The 19,980-nt window shown below is 43.8% G+C and overlaps 2 protein-coding genes across 2 annotated transcripts in view; both read right to left on the reverse strand.

Moving 5' to 3' along the window:
• ZNF621 (zinc finger protein 621) overlaps positions 1–16,154 on the reverse strand; it is a 33,446-nt gene extending 17,292 nt beyond the window's left edge. Inside the window, exon 1 of the mRNA XM_032408936.1 lies at positions 15,808–16,154. The gene's annotated coding sequence lies outside the window, so the exon portion shown is untranslated. The remainder of the gene's footprint in view (positions 1–15,807) is intronic.
• On the reverse strand, positions 3,763–16,171 carry ZNF620 (zinc finger protein 620). The gene is made up of 5 exons (XM_032408940.1): positions 16,118–16,171; positions 15,808–15,878; positions 8,762–8,888; positions 8,160–8,273; positions 3,763–6,409 (listed from the first exon to the last, which is right to left on the reverse strand). Exons 2-5 carry the CDS (start codon positions 15,829–15,831, stop codon positions 5,412–5,414), a joined length of 1,263 nt encoding a protein of 420 aa, XP_032264831.1. The 5' UTR covers positions 15,832–15,878; positions 16,118–16,171; the 3' UTR covers positions 3,763–5,411.
• Between the last annotated feature and the right edge of the window lie 3,809 nt (positions 16,172–19,980).

Consider the following 19,980-nt stretch of genomic DNA (forward strand, 5'->3'; position numbering starts at 1 on the left):
CAGTGCCCTCAATATAGCGACCAAGACTTTGGAAATCACTGGGTCGCCGTGTTCCAGTGACCATGGCCTGCTAGTGTGGCTGCCAACGTGAACGGACTTTACTTCTATTGAACACATGTTCAGATACACGCCTCCTACTCACCAAGCACTTCAGTGCTATGGAGGGGAATTGGCCTCCCACTGCTATAAGATAGAACGATCCTTGCTATCTGGATATGGCTCTATCACAAGAGTTTCTACTCCTTTTGTTACCAAAACCATTTGGCTGCCTGTTACCTGAAAGATCACTCAAGAGACAAGTTTTGTTTGGAAAGGAATCTGAGCTTAATCAGGAGGCCAGCAACCGAGGGAGAAGTTGGACTCTTGTCCAAAAGCCCACTCCGAGGTTTCTGCCTGGCCCGGGGGGCTTAAAGGAGTTTAAGATAGTTAATCGGCAAAGAGTGGGCAGTGGCCTGTAGCATTTCTTGATCACGTGCAGATTTGAGGCCAGCTAGAAACATTTTCAGTGCTGGGGTTGTGCATGGGGGTCCTGTTCTTGTATCGTGATGTGCCTGAGTACTCCCTTCTTTCTGGAAAGCAGGGCAATGTCTATAGATACACAAAGGGAGGTTAGTAAAATCATTTGTGTAACCTAAAAAAAATAATATTTTGGTTAAAAAAAATTGCTGGACTGATCAGAAATCCGAGGTGGCTTCAAACAGACTTGCTGGCCTTTGGGACCTGGGAAGGTTCTGATTCTTCTCAAGGCCAATGGTCTGCAAATCTCAAAGTAAGATAGTTCTGTTACAGACTGAGGCCTTAGGTCAGCAAGTAAAGAGTGTTAACCCTTAAGACCGGCTGGAGTGCTGTTACACTTCCACAGGAATTAGACTATTACTAACAAACTACAGCTTAAAGTCCTGTCATGGAGAGTACAATAGGTATCTCCTGCTGCATAATCATCCCAAAACCTTGTGGCTGAAAACAATATACATTTATTATTGCTTAAAGTTTCTGTAGACCAGGAATTCAGGAGTGGTTTGGCTGGAAGATAGCAGCTTGGGATCTCTCATGAAGTTCCATGCAGGTGTCACCTGGGGCTGCACTCATCCGAAAGCCTTGACTGAGCCTACAGCATCTGCAGCCAAGATAACTCACATACATGACTGGCAAGTTGGTACTGGTTATTGGTGTGAAACTTCAGTCCCTTCGCACACCGGTTTCTGCACACAGCTGAGTGTCCTCACATGGCTACAGGATTCTACCTAAGGTAAGCAATCCAAAAGGCCAAAGCCAGGGGCACCTGGCTGCCTCAGTTGGTGGAGCATGTGACTCTTGATCTCAGGGTCATCAGTTCAAGCCCCACACTGGGTGTACAGTTTACTTAAAAAATTAAAATCTTATTAAAAATAAAAATTAAAAAAGGCCAAGGCCAACTAGTGTTATGACCCAGCTTCGGAAGTCATGCACCATCATCACCTCAATATACTACCAACACAGGCCAGTCATAATACAGTATTAGATGAGATACACAAGGGCATGAATGCAAGGATTAGAATCACTGCGGACCATATGGAGGCTGCCTAGCACTGAGATTTTGCCTGTCACAGAAACCATATATTTTATAAAATTTCCAGTATTTTTATTGTAAAGCTTCTGTACAATTGTTTTAAATAAATGAATTAGATTTCCAGGAACAATAGCATGATGAGGACTTTTATTTTCATATTGCCCCTTCTCTAAACCTATCAAAATGAACATCTACCATGAATCTAGAAAGATGGGCACACATATATGGGTGCACACACACACATATACATCACAAACCCTTAAAAAGTATTAGCCAGGGGCGCCTGGGTGGCTCAGTCAGTTAAGCATCTGCCTTTGGCTTAGGTCATGATCCCAGGGTCCTGGGCTGGAGCCTCGTTTTGGACTCCCTGCTCAGCGGAGAGCCTGCTTCTCCCTCTCCCTCTGCTGCTTCCCCTGCTTGTGCTCGCTCACTCTCTCTCAAATAAAATCTTTAAAAAAAAAAAGTATTAGCCAATTATCACAATCAGGTCTAACTTGGATGGGTACAATATTGGACACGGAATTCCTCTATCTGGTATTACAGTGCAGGGAGAATATGAGAGTTTTGGGTAGACCCAAATAAAAATCCCCAAGTTGTGAAAATGAGAATTGGAATCATGGGCAGTCAGAGGAGAAAACTGGGAACATGCAACAAGAGTCCCATTCTTTCCCAGAGCAGCCTCACCAGAAGGACAGAGTACAGGCAGTACTGACCTACAGGCAGCTAGAAAGCAAGGTGAACCAGGAGATGGGACACTTGAGCTGCTTTTACAGCTGTCAGTGAGCCTGCTCATGTATCAGCAAAATTGAAGGTCTGGAGCTGGATGTCCCTCACCTGGCCAATGCCACAAGGACTGGCTCTCCCTAACACACTATCCCCAGCCACTAGCCAGTGCAATAAGGCAAGAAAAAAATCCAGAATTGGAAAGTAAAATGGTTATGAACATGATTCTCAATGTTAGAAAAATGTTATTAAAATAAGTGAGTTGTGCAAGATTGCAGGATACAAGGTCAAAATACAAAAATCAATTGCATTTCTATATACCATCAATGAACATTTAGAAATTTGCTATTACAATGGCATCAAAAAATGATATATTTAGATTAATCTGAGAAAAGGTGTGGAAGACTTATACAGTAAAAATTACAAAACACTGCTGAAATAAAGATCCAAATGAGAGATTTACCATGTTTTTGAGTTAAAAGACTATACAGTTAAGAAAGATGTGAATTCTCCCCAAAATTGATCTAGAGGTCCATATAATCTCAATCAAAATTTGAGGATATGTTTTGTAAAAATTTGCAAACTGATTCTAAAATTCCTGGGAAATGCAAAGGAACTAGAATGGCCACAACTGTGGCAAAACACAAAATAGGAAAACTAACACTGTGTGACTTCAACACTTAGAAAAACTACAGTAATCGGGGCACCTGGGTGGGCTCAGTTGTTAAGCGTCTGCCTTTGGCTCAGGTCATGATCCCAGGGTCCTGGAACTGAGCCCCACACCAGGCTTCCCATTCAGCAGGGAGTCTGTTTATCCCTCTCCCTCTGTCCCTCTCCCCCGACCCCACCTGTGCTCACTCTCTCTCAAATAAAATCTTAAAAAAAAAAAAAATTAAGAGAACGAAAAGGCAAGCCACATGCTGGGAGAAAATGTTTAGAAATCACGTATCTGGAAAAGGACTTGTATCCACAATATATAAAGAACCCCCCACCCCCCAAAAGACCTCCCAAATATCAATAAAAAGAAAACAACCCAATAAAAACATAGGCAAAAGATATGACACTTAACCTAAGACATCTGGAAGGCAAATAAGCACATGAAAGTATGTTCAACATCATTAGTCATTAGGGAAATGCAAAGTAAAATCACAATGAGACAGCATTATACTTTATAAGAGCTAAAATTTAAAACAATATTAAGCATACCCAAAGATGTCTTGGAAGTATAACTCTCATACAATGCTGGTACGGATATAAAATGGTACAACTTCTTTGTAGAGGTTTAAGATTCTTAAAAATGTAAATATATACTGGGGCGGGCACCTGGGTGAGTCAGTCAGTTGAGCATCTGACTTCAGCTCAGGTAATGATCTCAGGGTCCTGGGATCGAGCCCTGCGTCGGGGCATCCAAGGTCCCCGATCCACAGGGAGTCTGCTTGTCCCTCCCCGCCCCCCCAACCCCGCTCCTGTGCAGGCACATGCTGTCTCTCCCTCTCTCTTAAATAAAATCTTTTTTTAAAATGTAAATATATACCTACCTTATGACCCAGGCATTCCACTCTCTTAATTACCCAAGAGAAATAAAAGCATACGTCATTACAAAGACTTAAACACAAATGTTCATAGCAGCTTTATTTGTAATAACCAAAAACTGGAAACAGCCCAAATGGCCATCAAGAGATGAATAGACAAATTTTGGTATTTCCATAGTGGAATACTACTCAGCCAAAAAAAAAAAAAAAAGAACCACTGATATAATGAATATGTAACATAGGTAAATCTCAAAATAATTTATGCAGAAAGAATACATACGATGGGTTATTTATATAAAAGCAATTCGTCCAAAGTGACAGCAGATCAGCAGTTGCTGTGCAAAGCTATGAGAGAGGGATTACCAAGGGACATAAGCTATTTTGGGGGGTTATGGCTCTGTTTATTATCTTGACTGTGGTGACTATTTCACTGGTGTATACATAAGTCAACACTTAGCAATGGTATTATAATAAGTAACACTTTTATTAGGTTCCATTGTTCTAAGCATTCCTATGTGTATTAATGCAATTAATCCGCAACACAAACCTATGAGGTAGACTGTCATCCAGATTTTACAAATAAGGAAATTAGTAGTGTCTGTACTTAACCAAGGTAACACACCTGGGCTCATACCAAAGTCAGCCTGGCTCTGTATTATTATCCACTACTCTGCTTCCTGCAGTGGGCAAAGTCAAGCAGCTTGCAAAAGGGGTATGCTAAAACAGAACACGTTTATATCTCCCCTCATCTCCACTGGTAACAGGAAATAACAGACACTTCTTCCATGATAAGATAGAACTAAATGAAGTTGCAAGGAAATGCCTCCTGCTGTGAGGGTGACTTGGAAGAGCAATGAGATGGATGAATAAATAGGGCCTTGCATTTCACTCAAAGGGTACATATATACCGCAACTTTCGCAAAGGCACAGACTACAACTGAGCAATGATAAGTAACTACAGAGTAAGTAGTGTGGGTGGGCACTGCACCTGAGGTAGGTCTCTGAAAACTTGCAGCCTACTAGGAATATCCTCCAAAATACAGATGGCTCCGCATGGACAAGGGCCCTCTGTTTCTGAGTCTAGGAGACTCCTAATATAGATTGTGATAGGGTTTCTTTTCTGGTTGACCCCTTGTTTAGTGTTGCACACCTGAGAATGGATGCATGGGAGACAAAGGTTCAAAATCTAAAAGTTTATACTAAGCTCACACTTGAGGGTACTAAACACTGGGTGGAACTTATTTTCCCTTAGAATTTTGCAGGAATACACCACTGTCCTCTAACTTTCAAGACTGCTGTTCTGAAAACTATTACATTCTTATACCTGATCTTTTGTTTTTTCTAGAACCTTTTTAAGATCTCCTCTTAAAGCCTGGAGTTTTGATAATTCACAGCGGTGTCCTCTGATGTAGGCCCTCCCACACATCCCTCATCCGTCTTGCGGGGCACTCAGGGACACCACAAACTCCACAGAGTATCAGCCAGTTACATTTCCTTGTACATCTGAGTTTGAGGGTTTGTTTCTTCTTTTCTAACTGTAAAGAGCGTGCTGGCGAACAGGAGTGGGGAGAAACAAGGAGGCACAGCACACCCAGCTGCAGACAACCCTACTCTTGCATAGGTATCTTCTGTGTGTGTAGTTTCCGATGCAGAGTGAATCGCCCACACCAGCTGAAGGTTTTCCCACACACCTCACACTCGTACGGTTTCTCACCAGTGTGAACTCGCTCGTGCTGGACCAGGGTGATTTTCTGACTGAAGGCCTTCCCACACTCCTTACATTCAAAAGGTTTCTCCCCGGTGTGAATGCGCTGATGCTGAGTCAAGGCTGTGGGGGAGCTTAACCGTTTCCCGCACTCTTTACATTCGTAGTGCTTCTCCCCAGTGTGCACTCGCTGATGGACGATAAAGCTTGAGCTACAACTGAAAGTCTTCCAACATTCGTTACATTCATAGAGTTTCTCCCCAGTGTGGAACCTCTGGTGCTGGAGGAAAACAGAACTGCTAATGAAGGCCTTGCCGCACTCCTTACATTCATAGGGCTTCTCTCCAGTGTGGATTCTCTGATGCTGAATCAAGGCCGTGTCTGAACTTAAACCTTTCCCACATTCTTTACATTTAAATGGTTTCTTTCCAGTGTGAATTACCTGATGCCGAATAAGTAATGAGTTGTATCTGAAGGCTTTTCCACATTCTTTGCATTTGAAAGACCTTTCACCAGTGTGACATCCCTGAAAATCCCCCACTCGACTAAAGTATCTGCCACATTTTCTACATTCGTATGATAGCTGACCACTAGGAACTGTCTGATCTGTACCGAGTTGCCTGCTGACACTAACGTTTTCCCCAGATTTCTCACACTGCTCCCCACTACCAACAGTGCAGGCCTCGCGATGGCTGGTTGGCCCATCTGTGAAATCTCTCCTCTTTGACTTGGCCTTCTTAGCTACCCAGTAACCATGCTGCTGCTCTGGGCTGCTCCCAAAGTCCAGGCACTGGGGAACATTCCCTGGCAGCCCTCCTAATGTCAGTCTGTGGGACTCCATTTCTTTAGAAATGTGTTCCTTTGGAGTTGATTCTTCCTTCTCAGCTCCGGTCTCACCCCCTTAGATCACGGGGAAAAAAAAAAAAAAAAGGTGTCAGCCTCTGATAGTGCTGAAGGGGAAAAGGATCAAGTAGCTATTTTCCTATAGGTACCCAAAATGGCTACCGAAGACCACCACACAGCAGAGCCCCACAAGTGAAATGAAGACACTATGGGTGGGAGGCAAGCAAGGCCAGGAGGCATTCCCATAAAGAGTGTAAAGACAGGAAAACAGCCAAGACTGTTACCTACTAGGGCGGGAAGACCAACCGCTTTCTCCCAAGTGAATGGGTGAGGTAAGAAGGTATGGAAAAGTGATGAACAGAGACCCCAAGGTCAGAGGAAGACCACCAGATTGAAGAAGGGGCAGGTCAAGCAGCTCAAACTACAAAGGGTCCCACAATTGATTCCTTAAAAGCTGCTTATTTTTTACAACATTATCCAAGTCATAATCTTTGAAAAGAGAATGGTCTCTGTCATCAAGCTGACGCTAGTAAAGCAGCAGCCTCCAGTGTGGTGGCTAAGGGGACTATGGTGGGCTAACATGACGGCAGCTGCAAGGAAAGGGGAAGACATGGAGGCTTGCTTCTAAAATAAAAGAGCACTCACTGCACGTGTGAAGAACCCTTCCAAGAACGGACATAAGCCTCAGGGAGGACCTGGTAATGACGTTTGTGCTTTTCCTAAACTGCCGCACACTGTATATAGTTTAATATGACAGCAGGAATGTGAAATAGAGAAAACCAAAAGCTATTTTCCCCCTCCCTTTAAGGCCTTTTGCAGGCTAATATAATCTTCAGCACTGGGCCAGGGCAACCTCGTGTGTTTACAAGCAAACTGTTTAAAAAATGCTCTTTACCCAGATAGGCTGAAGTCCTGGGAAAGGCAGAACTTTAACACAAGGCTTGGAGTGGGGGGAGTTGTGCATTTATGGACATTCTCTGTGAAGAGTCTGAAGAGCACATGAAATTTTTACAGGCAGAATAGGGGTGAAACAGAGTTTTAAAAAAGGCAAAAAAAAAAAAAAATACACTGTTGTTATTTTTAATTCTCAGATCAATACCTTTCAAAATGAGGAAGCCATTCACCTTTCTTTTATAATAAGTTTTGTTTCAAAAGTTCAGCTGTGGGCGCCTGGGTGGCTCAGTTGGTTAAGCGACTGCCTTCGGCTCAGGTCATGATCCTGGAGTCCCGGGATCGAGTCCCGCATCGGGCTCCCTGCTCCGTAGGAAGCCTGCTTCTCCCTCTCCCACTCCCCCTGCTTGTGTTCCCTCTCTCACTATGTCTCTCTCTGTCAAATAAATAAATAAAATCTTAAAAAAAAAAAAAAAATTCCCATAGAAATAATGTACTCTGTGAATATGTGGATGGCCAGATAGGCCCCAGAAGCCTATTTTCCTTCTAAGGTGGTTGACATCCTCATCTCTACAACAACAAACTGGTGGAAAAATAAACTTTCCACAAGACAGGGCTCAAAAGAGCTGTCATGGTTCAAGAGCTGCTCGCTCAGTCACATGGTGTCCCTTAGCAGGTGGTGAGGTGGAGAGGCAAAGATGAACATCCAGAGAAACCTTGCAGCCATGCCTTTCCTGGAAGAGACTGGCCCCTCCTCATTTGAAAGGGGCTACCACCATGAACACAGAATCGCATGTAATGATTCCAGAGGAAAGAAAACAGTCTCACAAGACAAGAAACACTTCACATACATTCAAATGTGAAAATAGGAAAGCAGGCTAAGCAAAAAAGACAGCTGGTAGGTTCTCATGCTCACCTGGACAGATGCCTCTGAGGGCTTCCCTGCCTGCAGGCTCCCAGGGTTCCAGGCCCCATGGTAGTTCCCCTCGCTCTAGCTGGGAGACCAGAACAGGCCTGGTGAATAGAAAAGCTGCCCAGGAAAAAGAAACAAGAACAAAAAGTAAAGGGAATCAGGAAGCAAGGTCCCCTTTTGGCTGTCTGTACGTTTCTTCACTGAGCCAGGGAGGGAAATAAAGACAAGTCAGCCTGTGCTATCTTGGAGGACAGAAAATTCCCACAAACAGGGGCAGAGTCCTGGAATAACCCCCCACTCGCATAAGGGAGTCCCAGATCTTCTTCAGAGACCTTGGAAGACAGAGGCAAAGGGCTCTGCTGAGCTCCCAAGAGCTCTTCCTTTCCCTCCATGCATGGGGCAGAGTCCCTCCCAGGGCCAGAGGGACAGCAGATTTCAAAACCTGGGAACCCGAAACTCTCCCCACCCAGCAGCCTCTGAGGAGCTCAGCCTTTGGAGCAACCGCCCATGAGGGTTATCAGAGAGGCCACAATATCTAAGGAAGAAAGTAGCCAGGATGCACAAAAGGCAGATGCAGACAACAGCAGGGAGAAGAGAATCCTTACCCAGGGAAGCCACATTTGCATAATTCTCCAGCATCACCTCCCGGTACAGAGCCCTCTGTGAAGGGTCCAGGATAACCCATTCATTCTGGGTGAAGTACACAGCCACGTCCTCAAAGGTCACTGGCTCCTGAAACAACAGGTTCCTGCTCAAGCCCTGTGTGAAGGCAGAGGAGCCTAAGTATTGGGGCAGAGACCTACTGGGTGTGGTGGTATTGCCAAGGACAGTTCTCCAGTGCCCCCAACTCCCCGCGGGGGCCAGCCCTCAGCCAGCATCACCCTCATCAACAGGAAGAGTCCAAGACCCACTGCACCCCTTTGGGGTCATCCCCACAAACAGCCCTTTCCTTCCCTTGCTGACCTCTGTGTTGACTCTGCCGGGCCCTGCTCTATGTGCCCGCTGGTCCCTCTGGCTCCTTTCCATGGGTTTTGTGTGCACACGCACAGGGAACATCTGTATAAACCCAGCCCACCGCACTTTTGTACTGATCTCCACTCCCTCCCTAATCCCACTAAAGTGACAGTAACATAATGGCCCAAGAGGAGAAGAGTCAGAGCAGACCAGGGTGTTAAGAGAATTTTAGAAGGCAGAAAGGATGAATGTAGGTACTTAATGAGAAGAGCAGAGAAAGCTGAATGTTAACTGCTGGCAGAGGGGGAAGCAAACAAAAAGGAGGCTGATCATCATACAAAACCAAGGATGAGCTCCGGATTTTTTAAGTGTGCTCTGCTTTTTAAAACTTGGTAAAATATTCTATCTGTTTAAAAGCACCAGGGAGAAGAGAGGACCCACAAGTACTTAGGGCAGTAAATGAAAAATAGCTACACAAAGGTATATCACTGAGAAGTCTCAGAAAAATGAGAGCATTAAAAAAAAAAAAATCCTAAAGGCTTTCAGAGCAAGAAAAACAACACACACACAAAGACTGGGGAGTCAAGACGGGGAAATGTTTTAAAAATGCTGAGTGAAGGGGCACGTGGGTGGCTCAGTCAGTTAAGCCTCAGACTCTTGATTTCTGCTCAGATGGTGATCTCGGTGTCATGAGATCAGCCCTGCATCGGGCTCCACACCCGATATAGGCAGTCTGCTTGGGGTTCTCTCTCTCTCTCAAATAAATTAATTAATTTAAAAAATAAAAAATAAAAATGCTGAGTGAAAACTTTGCTTCTCGTTCAGATGGAGTCAAAGGCATTGGGTTTATTCTGCCTGAACCAAAACAAGACAAATTACACAAAACAAGTTATCAGATACTGGGTGATAGCAATGAAGGACAACAATCCCAGAGGGACGGGAAATAAAGAGGTGAGCCCTATGACTTGCCAAGTTTACTACCTTGAAAGAGTTTCCAGGCTATAACACAGGGAGGGGGAAATGAGGCAGAGCCCGGCAGATTCCCTGGTAGATTCTGAGGAGACCAAGACAGCAGAGTTTGGGACAGAATACCATAGAGAAGAGAGCTGCACAGAGAAAAAACCTAATTCCCTGCAGAGGGTGCCCTAGAGTATTCAACAGAATGACCAGGGCACAGGTGTGTGGAAACTACCCAAAGCCAGAGAAAGGATCATTAGAAAGGATCATTTGAAAGGACTGAAGGGCACAATGCCTGGCGTTCACACAGGGCCAGAAACAGTGCCTATTTCCACTATCCACACTGGAAAATTTCATACTTCATAGGCCATTGGACAGAGCTCTCAGGAAACTCTTGCCTCAGTAGTGGAGAATAATTATTCCTAGGCTGAGTACCACTCCAGGTTCTACTAGCAAATGATAAATATCAGGGCCAGAAAGGATCAAATTGTTTCCAAGTAAACTGAACCTTATTCCAGAAAAGATTCAAGAATATTTGGGGGAGGGGCATCTGGCTGGCTCAGTCAGTAGAGCATGCAACTCTTGATCTTGAGGTGTTTCTTTTTTTTTTAAGATTTTATTTATTTATTTGACAGAGAGAGAGAGAGAGCACAAGCAGGCAGAGAGGCAGGCAGAGGGAGAGGGAAAAGCAGACTCCCCACTGAGCAGGGAGCCCGACGTGGGGCTTGATCCCAGGACCCTGGGATCATGACCTGAGCCGAAGTCGGGCGCTTGACCGACTGAGCCACTCAGGCACCCCTTGATCTTGAGGTTTTAAGTTCGAGCCCCATGTTGGGTATAGAAATTACTTAAAAATAAAATCTTAAAAAAAAATTTTTTAAGAAGAATATTTTGAGAGGGGCGCCTGAGTGGCTCAGTCATTAGGTGTCTGCCTTCCACTCAGGTCATGATCCCAGAATCCTGAGATTGAGCCCCGCATCGGGCTCCCTACTCCGCGGGAAGCCTGCTTCTCCCACTCCCACTCCTTCTGTTTGTGTTCCCTCTTTCGCTGTGTCTTTGTCAAATAAATAAAATCTTTAAAAAAAAAAAAAGAAGAAGAATATTTTGAGGACTATAAAAAATCTAGACTCAAACAAGGTAAAATTTACAATATCTGGCATTCAACCACAGATTACTAGGCATTCAAAGAAGCAGGAATACGTGACCTATAATGAGACCAGTCAATCAAAACCAACCCAGAACTGATAGATGTTAGCATTAGCAGAGATGGACATTAAAGCAGTTATTATAAATGCACTCCAAATGTTCAAAAGTTAAATAGAGACAAGGAAGATATATATTAAAGATTTACTTATTTGAGAGAGAAAGAAAGCGTGTACAAGTGAGCTGGGGGGGAGGGGCTGAGGGGGAGCGAGAGAATCTCAAGCAGACTCCCAGTTGAGTGTGGAGCCCTACACCTGGCTCGATCTTGATGCATCTGGATCTCACTATCCTGAGATTACGACCTGAGCAGAAATCAAGAGTCCTACACTTAACTGCCTGAACCACCCAGGCACCCCAAAGATATATTTTTTTAAGGCCCAAATCGAACTTCTAGATATGAAAACTGCAATGTCTGAGATGAAAAATATAATTCATGGGATTGACAGCAAATCTGACATTGCAGAAAAAGAAAAAAACAACTTGTGAACTTGAAGGCTTAGCAATAAAAACCAACCAAAAGGAAACAGAGAAAAAGACTGAAGGCAAAAAGAACAGAGCCATCAGGGAGCTGTGAGAGAACCTTGAAAAGCCTAATGGACAAGTAATTGAAGGTAGACTGATAAATTAAAGATGCACACTACAAACCCTACAGCAATCTCTAAAACAGTAACATGAAGAGTTATAGTTTACATATAGCCAACGAAGAGGAAAACATGGAATAAAACACACCGTTAGTCCTAAAGAAGGTGGAAAATCAGGAGAAAAGGGAACAAAGAAAGATAGGACAATTAGAAAACAATTAGAAAGATGACAGACTCAAATCTACCCATATCAATAATTATGCCAAAATACATAAATATAAACATCCCAACAGGTAAACATTATCAGATTAGATTTTCTAAAAAGCAAGGGCCTACTACATGCTGCCTTCAAGAAATGCGTATTACATATAAAGACAAGAATAAGTTAAAAGCAAAAAGATGTAAAAAAAAATATATACTAGTCCAAGAAAAAGCTGGAGTGGATATATTAATTTTTTTTTTTTTTTTAAAGATTTTATTTATTTATTTGATAGAGAGAGAGACAGCGAGAGAGGGAACACAAGCAGGGGGAGTGGGAGAGGGAGAAGCAGGCCTCCCGCTGAGCAGGGAGCCTGATGCGGGGCTCGATCCCAGGACTCTGGGATCATGACCCGAGCCGAAGGCAGACGCTTAACGACTGAGCCACCCAGGCGCCCCTGGATATATTAATTTAAGGCAATGTAGATTTCAGAGCAAAGAATATTTTTTTAAAGATTATTTATTTCAGAGAGAGTGCGGGGAGGGGCAGAGGGAGAGGGAGAGGAGGAGAGAATCCTCAAGCAGACTCCCTGCTGAGCTCAGAGGCCAACATGGGGCTGATCCCAGGACCCTGAGATCATGACCTGAGCTGAAGTCAGGCTTAACCAACTGAGCCACCCAGGCGCCCCCAGAGCAAAGAATATTAAGAGATAAAGTCATTTATAACCATAAAGGGATTAGGTCATCATGAAGACATAACAATTCTACATGTTTATGCAGTTAGTAACAGAGCTTCAAAATACATGAAGCAAAAACTAATAAAACTGCAAGAGAAACAGACAAATCCATAATTATAGCTGGAAATTTCAATAACCCCTCTCAACGAGGATATAGCAAACATGAATAATACTATTACCCAACTTGACTTAATGGACATTTACAGAATACCCAACAACAGCAAAAAACACATTCTTCTCAGGTGTCCAAGGAACACTTTGTAAAGCAGACCATATTCTGGACCATAAAAGAAGAAGAAATCAAGTCATACAAAGAATGTTCACTAACCACAACAGAATTAAATTAGAAGTAACAGAGAAACACATGGAAAATTCCCAAATATTTATAAACTAAATAACACACTCTTAATTAACACATAGATCAAAGAATAAAACAGAAAAGAATACAGAAAGTGTTTTGAACTGAAGGAAAATGAAAACACAATGTACCAAAATTAGTGATGCTGCTAAAGCAGTACTTAGGAAGACATTTATAGTATTAAATGCCTGTGTAATAAAATTTAAAAGGAAAAAAGGTCTTGAATCAGTGACCTCGGATTCACCTTTAGAATCTAGAAAAGGAACAGCAAATATAACAAAAACTAAGTAGAACAAACAAAATAAAGATCGAAATGGAAACCAGTGACATAAAATAAACAAGAAACAATAGAGAAAATCACCAAAACCAAAAACTGGTTCTTTGTGAAGATCAATGCAACTTATAAATCTCTGGTCAGATTAATCAGAAAAAAGAGAAGAAATAAATTAGCAAAATTAGTTCTAAAAAAGGTGACATCACTGCAGATAATAAAAGGATAATAAGGAAATATTCCGAACAACTTTATGCCATTAATGTCTACAACTGAGATAAAATAGACAAATTTCTTTTTTTTTAAGATTTTTTTTTATTTTTTATTAGAGAGAGAGAGAGCACAAGCAGGGGGAGTGGCAGGCAGAGGCAGAGGGAGAAGCAGGCTCCCCGCTCAGCAGGGTGCCCAATGTGGGGCTCGATCCCAGAACCTCGAGATCATGACCTGAGCTGTAGGCAGACGCTTAACCATCTGAGCCACCCAGGCACACAAAATAGACAAATTTCTTGAAAGAGACAAATTACCAACACTCATTCAAGGAGAAATAGAATAGCCCTATACCTACCAAAGGAACTGAAACTGTATTTTAAAACTTATCAGAAAGAAAACTCCATACCTAAGTGGTTTCACTGGTGAATTCTACCAAACATTTAAGGAAGAAATGTAATCAGTTCTACACAAATTCTTCCAAAATATTGAAGAGGACAGAATACTTCCCAACTCATTCAATGGGACAAAGAGATGACAAGAAAAGAAAACTGCAGATCGATACCTCTTACAAACATAGATGCAAAAATTCTAAACAAAATTTTAACAAAAGAGAATCGAAAATATAGTAAAAGAATAATACATCATGACCAAGTGGTTTTTATCCAAGGAGTGCAAGGTTGGTTGAACATTTGAAAAATTAATGTAATTCACCACAGTAAGAAACTAAAATAGAAAAATCATATAATCCTCTAAACCAACATAGAAAAAGCAAACATTTCAAAATCCAACATCCATTTTTGATAAAAATTCTCAGCAAGCTAGGCACTGAACATCCTCAATCTGATAAAGGGCATTTACAAAACAAAACAAAACCTATGATGGAGATCATACTTAATGGTGAAATACTGAATGCTTTCACCTTAGGATCACAAATAAGACAAGGATATCTGCCCTCACCACCCGTACTCAACATTAAATGGAGGTTCTAGCCAGTGCAGTTAGGCAAGAAAAAGAAATAAAAGGTATCCAGACAGGAAGAAAGAAGTAAAATGTCTTTATTTGTAGATAGCATGTCTACATAAAAAATCCAATAGAATCTACCAAAAAAAAAAAAAATACTAGAATTACTTTACCCAAGGAAAGACTGCTCCAATCTTGTGGACAGAGGTGAAAAGGGTCTTCGCTGTCTGCAGTGATGCAGATTTCTACTTTTCAGCCTTGATTTCAACTCTATCCCAATCAATCCCCCACATTTGCCTTTCTATCCTGATTATATCTTAGGTTGGGCATTCTCATCTCTCCATCCCTCTCAGCTCCTCCTCCCACACCTGATAGTGACAGCCACACAACGAAAGCCACAAGCTTGTGAAACAGGAACCTCGGGAACAAGCCCCATGTGCACCTGTGAAACTCCCCGCTGCCTGCTGGCCCACTGTCTTTTTTTCTTTTTTATTTTATTTATTTGACAGAGAGAGCTAGAGCGGGAACACAAGCAGGGGGAGTAGGAGAGGGAGAAGCAGGCCTCCCGCTGAGCAGGGAGCCCGATGCGGGGCCCGATCCCAGAACCCCGGGATCACGACCCAAGCCGAAGGCAGACGCCTAACGACTGGGCCACACAGGCACCCCCTACTGGTTATTATCACTTAACTTGCAGAGCAAAGCACCAGCTAAGGAGGAAGCCCCGACCGGTCCAAACCAGTCTCCTCCGAGATCGACCCGAGCGCTGAATTTTCACGACTTTTTCCCTCATTATAATACTAAAAATCATGCCCAGGGCTGGAGATTTAACAAGTTCATTACGCAAGCGATGCATGAAGAAACATGACCTTTAAGTGTGTAGGTGCGAATAAATCCCCGCCTCTACTTGCTTAGACGGCACTCTCTTCCCACCTAAGTATCTTTAAAAATTCTCCTGGACCTCTCCTCGGAGAGTCAACCTGAGGATTCTTTGTGGTGCTCCCCTGTGCTCGAGCTTAAACGCCGATAAAGCCTTTCTTGTGACTTTAAATTTTGGGTGCAGTCTCGTTTCTACCGATGCTGAGTCCAAGGACCCGAGTCTCGTAACAACAGGACAACTCAGGCTCTGGATGTAGACCGACATCTGCTCTCTCTTGACATCTAAGGGTGGGAGGGCGGGTAAGGCGGGGGGGGGGGCAACGGAGCAGAGAGGATGCTCGCTCACCTGGCACCACGTGATCTGGAGCATGGCTGGGGTCCCCACTTCACACAGCGCCGTCAGGGTTCGAGGTGAGACTGAAGAGAAAATAAAGAGGCACGGGTAGGGCTGCTGCGGCCGGGCACCCGGCAAATGCCGTCTGTCCGCCCGGGGCCCCCTCTGTCCCGGTACCCCCTCACCCCAGAGGCACAGGGATTGGAGAACCGGGTACTGGAGAACGCCGTGGGGCTGTGACCCCGTTAGCCGGACCCGGAGCCCAAGCGACCGCTAACGCCGCGCGCCGCAGACGCAGGGAACGCGTGGGAAGACGGCGAACCTGCGCTCCCGGGAAAGCTTAGGACCCGCTCCGCCGGAAGCACGTAGGGCCGTTTCCCTTCCTCTCTAGGAACCTGAAAACGTGCTCGTCTCCGTGGTTCCCTAGCCCAACTGCTACAGCCACTGTCCCTACTCTCCGAGACTGCGAGCCAGAGTTGCGGGCTCTAGGCTCGGGTCCTGCAGCGCCGTCTCTCGGTAGCCCCTCCGGGGGATGTCGTCCGGCCAGCTCAGGCCACAGAAGGGTTGCAATCCCGGGAATCGCGTTTGCCCCTCCTGGCTGCTCTTCCAGGTCCTGAAGGGACCACTGCCAAAGCTGCCTAGGTTCTGTGGCTGCGCGGCAGTGAGGGGGTGTGGGGCCCATCACCTGAACAGCCAACTGTGTATTGGTGGAGAGCATGGACTACGTAGGTCTGGGAACCTGGCTGTACCACTTCTTAGCTGTGTGAGCAGAAGCAAGTTTCTTTGCCTGTTTCCGTGTCTGTTAAATGGGTATAAGAGTGATAGCACCCTCAAAGGACTGTTGAGGCTTAGTAATTAAATGAGTCAATGGATTAACAAAGTATTTACAGTAGTGCCTGGCACACATTAAGAGCTTGAGGGTTGTTTTGTTTTCTAATTGTGTTTTTTGCTTTCGAAGATACAAGCGCTGCTGGGACTTCCAAGATATGGCACAGTTTAGGGAAAGGGCTATTAACATTTAGGCTTAGACCCTTTTCCCACCCTATACCTGGGTATGTGTTCCAGGCCCAGCCTGGAACCAGATTTCAGCTAAGGGCCCAGCAGCCTTCCCTGTGAATACTGGGTCCTCCATATTAAGTTGAATGTTTCATTTAGCTTCTCCTCTGCCAGTCTTCAGAACCACTCTATCCTCAAAGACTTGTCAGAGCACCCCACTATGCAGCTAGACCTGCCAATGGGATAGCCACCATGATTTGCCTTTATTGCTTGTTTGCAAGCCAAGCAAATGTCTCCACCCTATCCCAAGAGGCTCTTCTTGGAGGTCGCCAATGTGGGAAGGCTCTGTTTTACCTTGAGGGTTCTAATACTCCTGAGAATAGCTTCAGAGGCATGGCTTCTACTAGCCAAGCACTACTGTTCTATATAAGAACTGTCCTCCTCAAAGAGGACTTTGGCTGCCTCCATTCTGACCCCAAACTTTTTAGTTGGGTTCTTCTTTCCAGTTTGTCTCTTGGATCAGGAAGAAGATCCATAGGGCCAAGTATCCCCTGATGGGAACCAAAACTACCCCTTCAAGCAACAAGAACTGCCCTGCGGCAGCAAGACCCTACCAGTGATTGATTCCAAGACTTTGATGGCACGTACCCACCAACTTTGTCCCACATTTTCCTTACATAAACCTGGAAGTATTTTTGGCATTTTGGAGACAGTCTTTGAGACATTAGTCCGCTCACTGAAATAAATTCCTTTCTTGTTTCACCACCACTCGTTTCTCTGCCTTTGGGTTTTGTCAGTCGCAGAACCTAGTCTGTTTGGGACCCCAGGAGCCAGGGGCTCTTGAGCTACACTCCCTCTTCTCCAAGATTAGGAAGAATGATTTGAGCATTCTAGACGCTGAGCAGGGAGAGGAGCCTAGAGATTCAGTATGCATCCTTTGATAAGCCCAGTTTTCTAGAAACTGGGTGGCTCACTCATGCCCCCTCAGCTTTGCATGAAAAACATCTATGGTTCCCCAGTTCAAGAAAATGCACTTCCAGATTTCTCCCTGGGTAGGGGAAGGAGAGTCTCTAGGCTACATGGAATCAGGAAAAGGATTTGGGATCAGGCTGAGACAGGGAAACTAAAGGATCCATGAAAAACTGCTTTTTCATTCCTTTTCCTGCTTCTGTTCTTGCTAGGACCTACATCCCTGCCTTACCCAGGTGTTATAGAACAGATAGTGTATGTCCTCCTTGTAAAGGTCAAGGATTTAATGATTTCACTGGAGTCTTCCAACACAACAGATAATATCTAAGGACCGAGCAGGGTCTTCATGAAAGTTTTCCAAGACCAAGACCAATGACTCATCAAGATCCCTGGCTCCAGGGCATAAGTGGTTTATGGAGGACACCTAACACTTTGTTTCTGGATTACTGAGAAGACAGGTCCACCAGACAATTGTCCTCAATAAAAACCCCAGGTCTCAAGCAAAGACGACACTCATTTTCCTTCCCTTTCCTTTCCAAGTCTCCCAGATGCTCTGTCTGTATCTATAGTCATCTGCTCTTACTTCTCTCAGATTGTGTTTGATTTCTATCCTATGCGAAGCCAAGGACCCTCTTGGCTGGGCCTGCAGGACCTCTTCTGGGTCCTTGGACCCAGCCAGACTGCATCAAGGCTGTTTCTTTTAAGACTTTTAAACAAGAGCATCTTCCCCATATTATGAGGGCAATGTGTTTAAAAACAAAAAACCTTAAGGCCATTTATTATAAGTCAATTAAACTATTATACTATTAATCTCCATGGGAAAGATTTTACATATTTCCAAGCTCTAAAATTATAAATTATGCCAGAACACAAATTTTATTAAGATAAACACAATTGGAGCACCTGGGTGGCTCAGCAGTTGGGTGTCCGACTCTTGATTTTGGCTCAGGTCATGATCGCAGGGTCGTGGGATTGAGCCCCACATCAGGCTCCACACTCAGCGTGGAGTCTGCTTGTCCCTCTCCCTCTCCCCACTTGCGTTCTGTCTCTTTTTCTCTGTCTCCCCCTCTCTCTGTGTCTAAAATAAATAAATAAAAATTTTTTAAAAAGATAAACAATTATTTCAACATCTGACATAGCACAAAAATGTCATTTCTTTAATTAATTACAATATGGCTGTGTGACCATCTTCATTCAGCATTGTCTTAGGAAGGTGTTATATACAATACACTTAAGACTTTACAAAGCACACATGTAATATCTAATGTCCATTTATCTGAACATTTATGCCAAAAAAAGTAAAAAGAAATGAAAATGAAACTAATGGAAACGATGCCAAATTATCACTGCTATAAACTAGCAAACAACAAATGCCTTGAGAAAATTTCATGCAACATTTACATATGGTTAAGTAAGATTTAATTAGCAAAGTTTAACAAAATTTTATTGGAAACGAGGTAACCACAGAAAGCAGAAGCAGGGGTGCCTGGGTGGCTCAGTTGGTTAAATGTCTGACTCTTTATTTCAGCTCAGGTCATGATCTCGGCATCCTGAGATCAAGCCCCACATTAGAATACTGGAGTGGGTCCTTCTATATCATAGCAACTCATCTTTTGTGAGCCATGCTTTTATACTCAAGCTAATCAGAAGAATTTACACACACACACACACACACAAATGTATGCATTGTTGTGTAAAGGAATGTTTATAAATTCTGGACCGTTTAGTCATCCCTACAATATAGCCAGAATCTATCAGGTGGCAATAATGATTGCAGTGCCCAGATGTCACCCAACAATATCTCTATCTCCAGTTACTCCAGCAACTCAGAAAGACCTTTTCCCTTACCATGTAAATAGTGCTCACTATAGAGCCAAATGGTATACAAAGATTATATTTCTTTTATTGCACAACCTTTTAAAAATTCCTAGTTGCCTTTCTATTTTCCACTGCTTGACTTTATGATACCCTAGGTTTTTTTTACAAACCCTCCTTGGTATTGTTGCTGGGTGAACTGGGGAGACCTCAGGCCCTGGGGCCTTGACCCAGCCAGACCCAAAGGAGTTGCTGAAAGTTCTTGGACTTGTCATGAGAATGAATTCAAGGACAGACACACAGCACAGTGGACAAGTGACACAGGTGGGAAAGTTTATTAAAGTGAAAAGTACACTCTTGAGATATGAGAGCTGGTGAGCTCAAGAGAGAGAGAGAGAGATGCAT

The sequence above is a fragment of the Phoca vitulina genome, unplaced genomic scaffold, assembly GCF_004348235.1.
Source record: "Phoca vitulina isolate PV1807 unplaced genomic scaffold, GSC_HSeal_1.0 scaffold10, whole genome shotgun sequence".
NCBI lineage: Eukaryota > Metazoa > Chordata > Mammalia > Carnivora > Phocidae > Phoca > Phoca vitulina.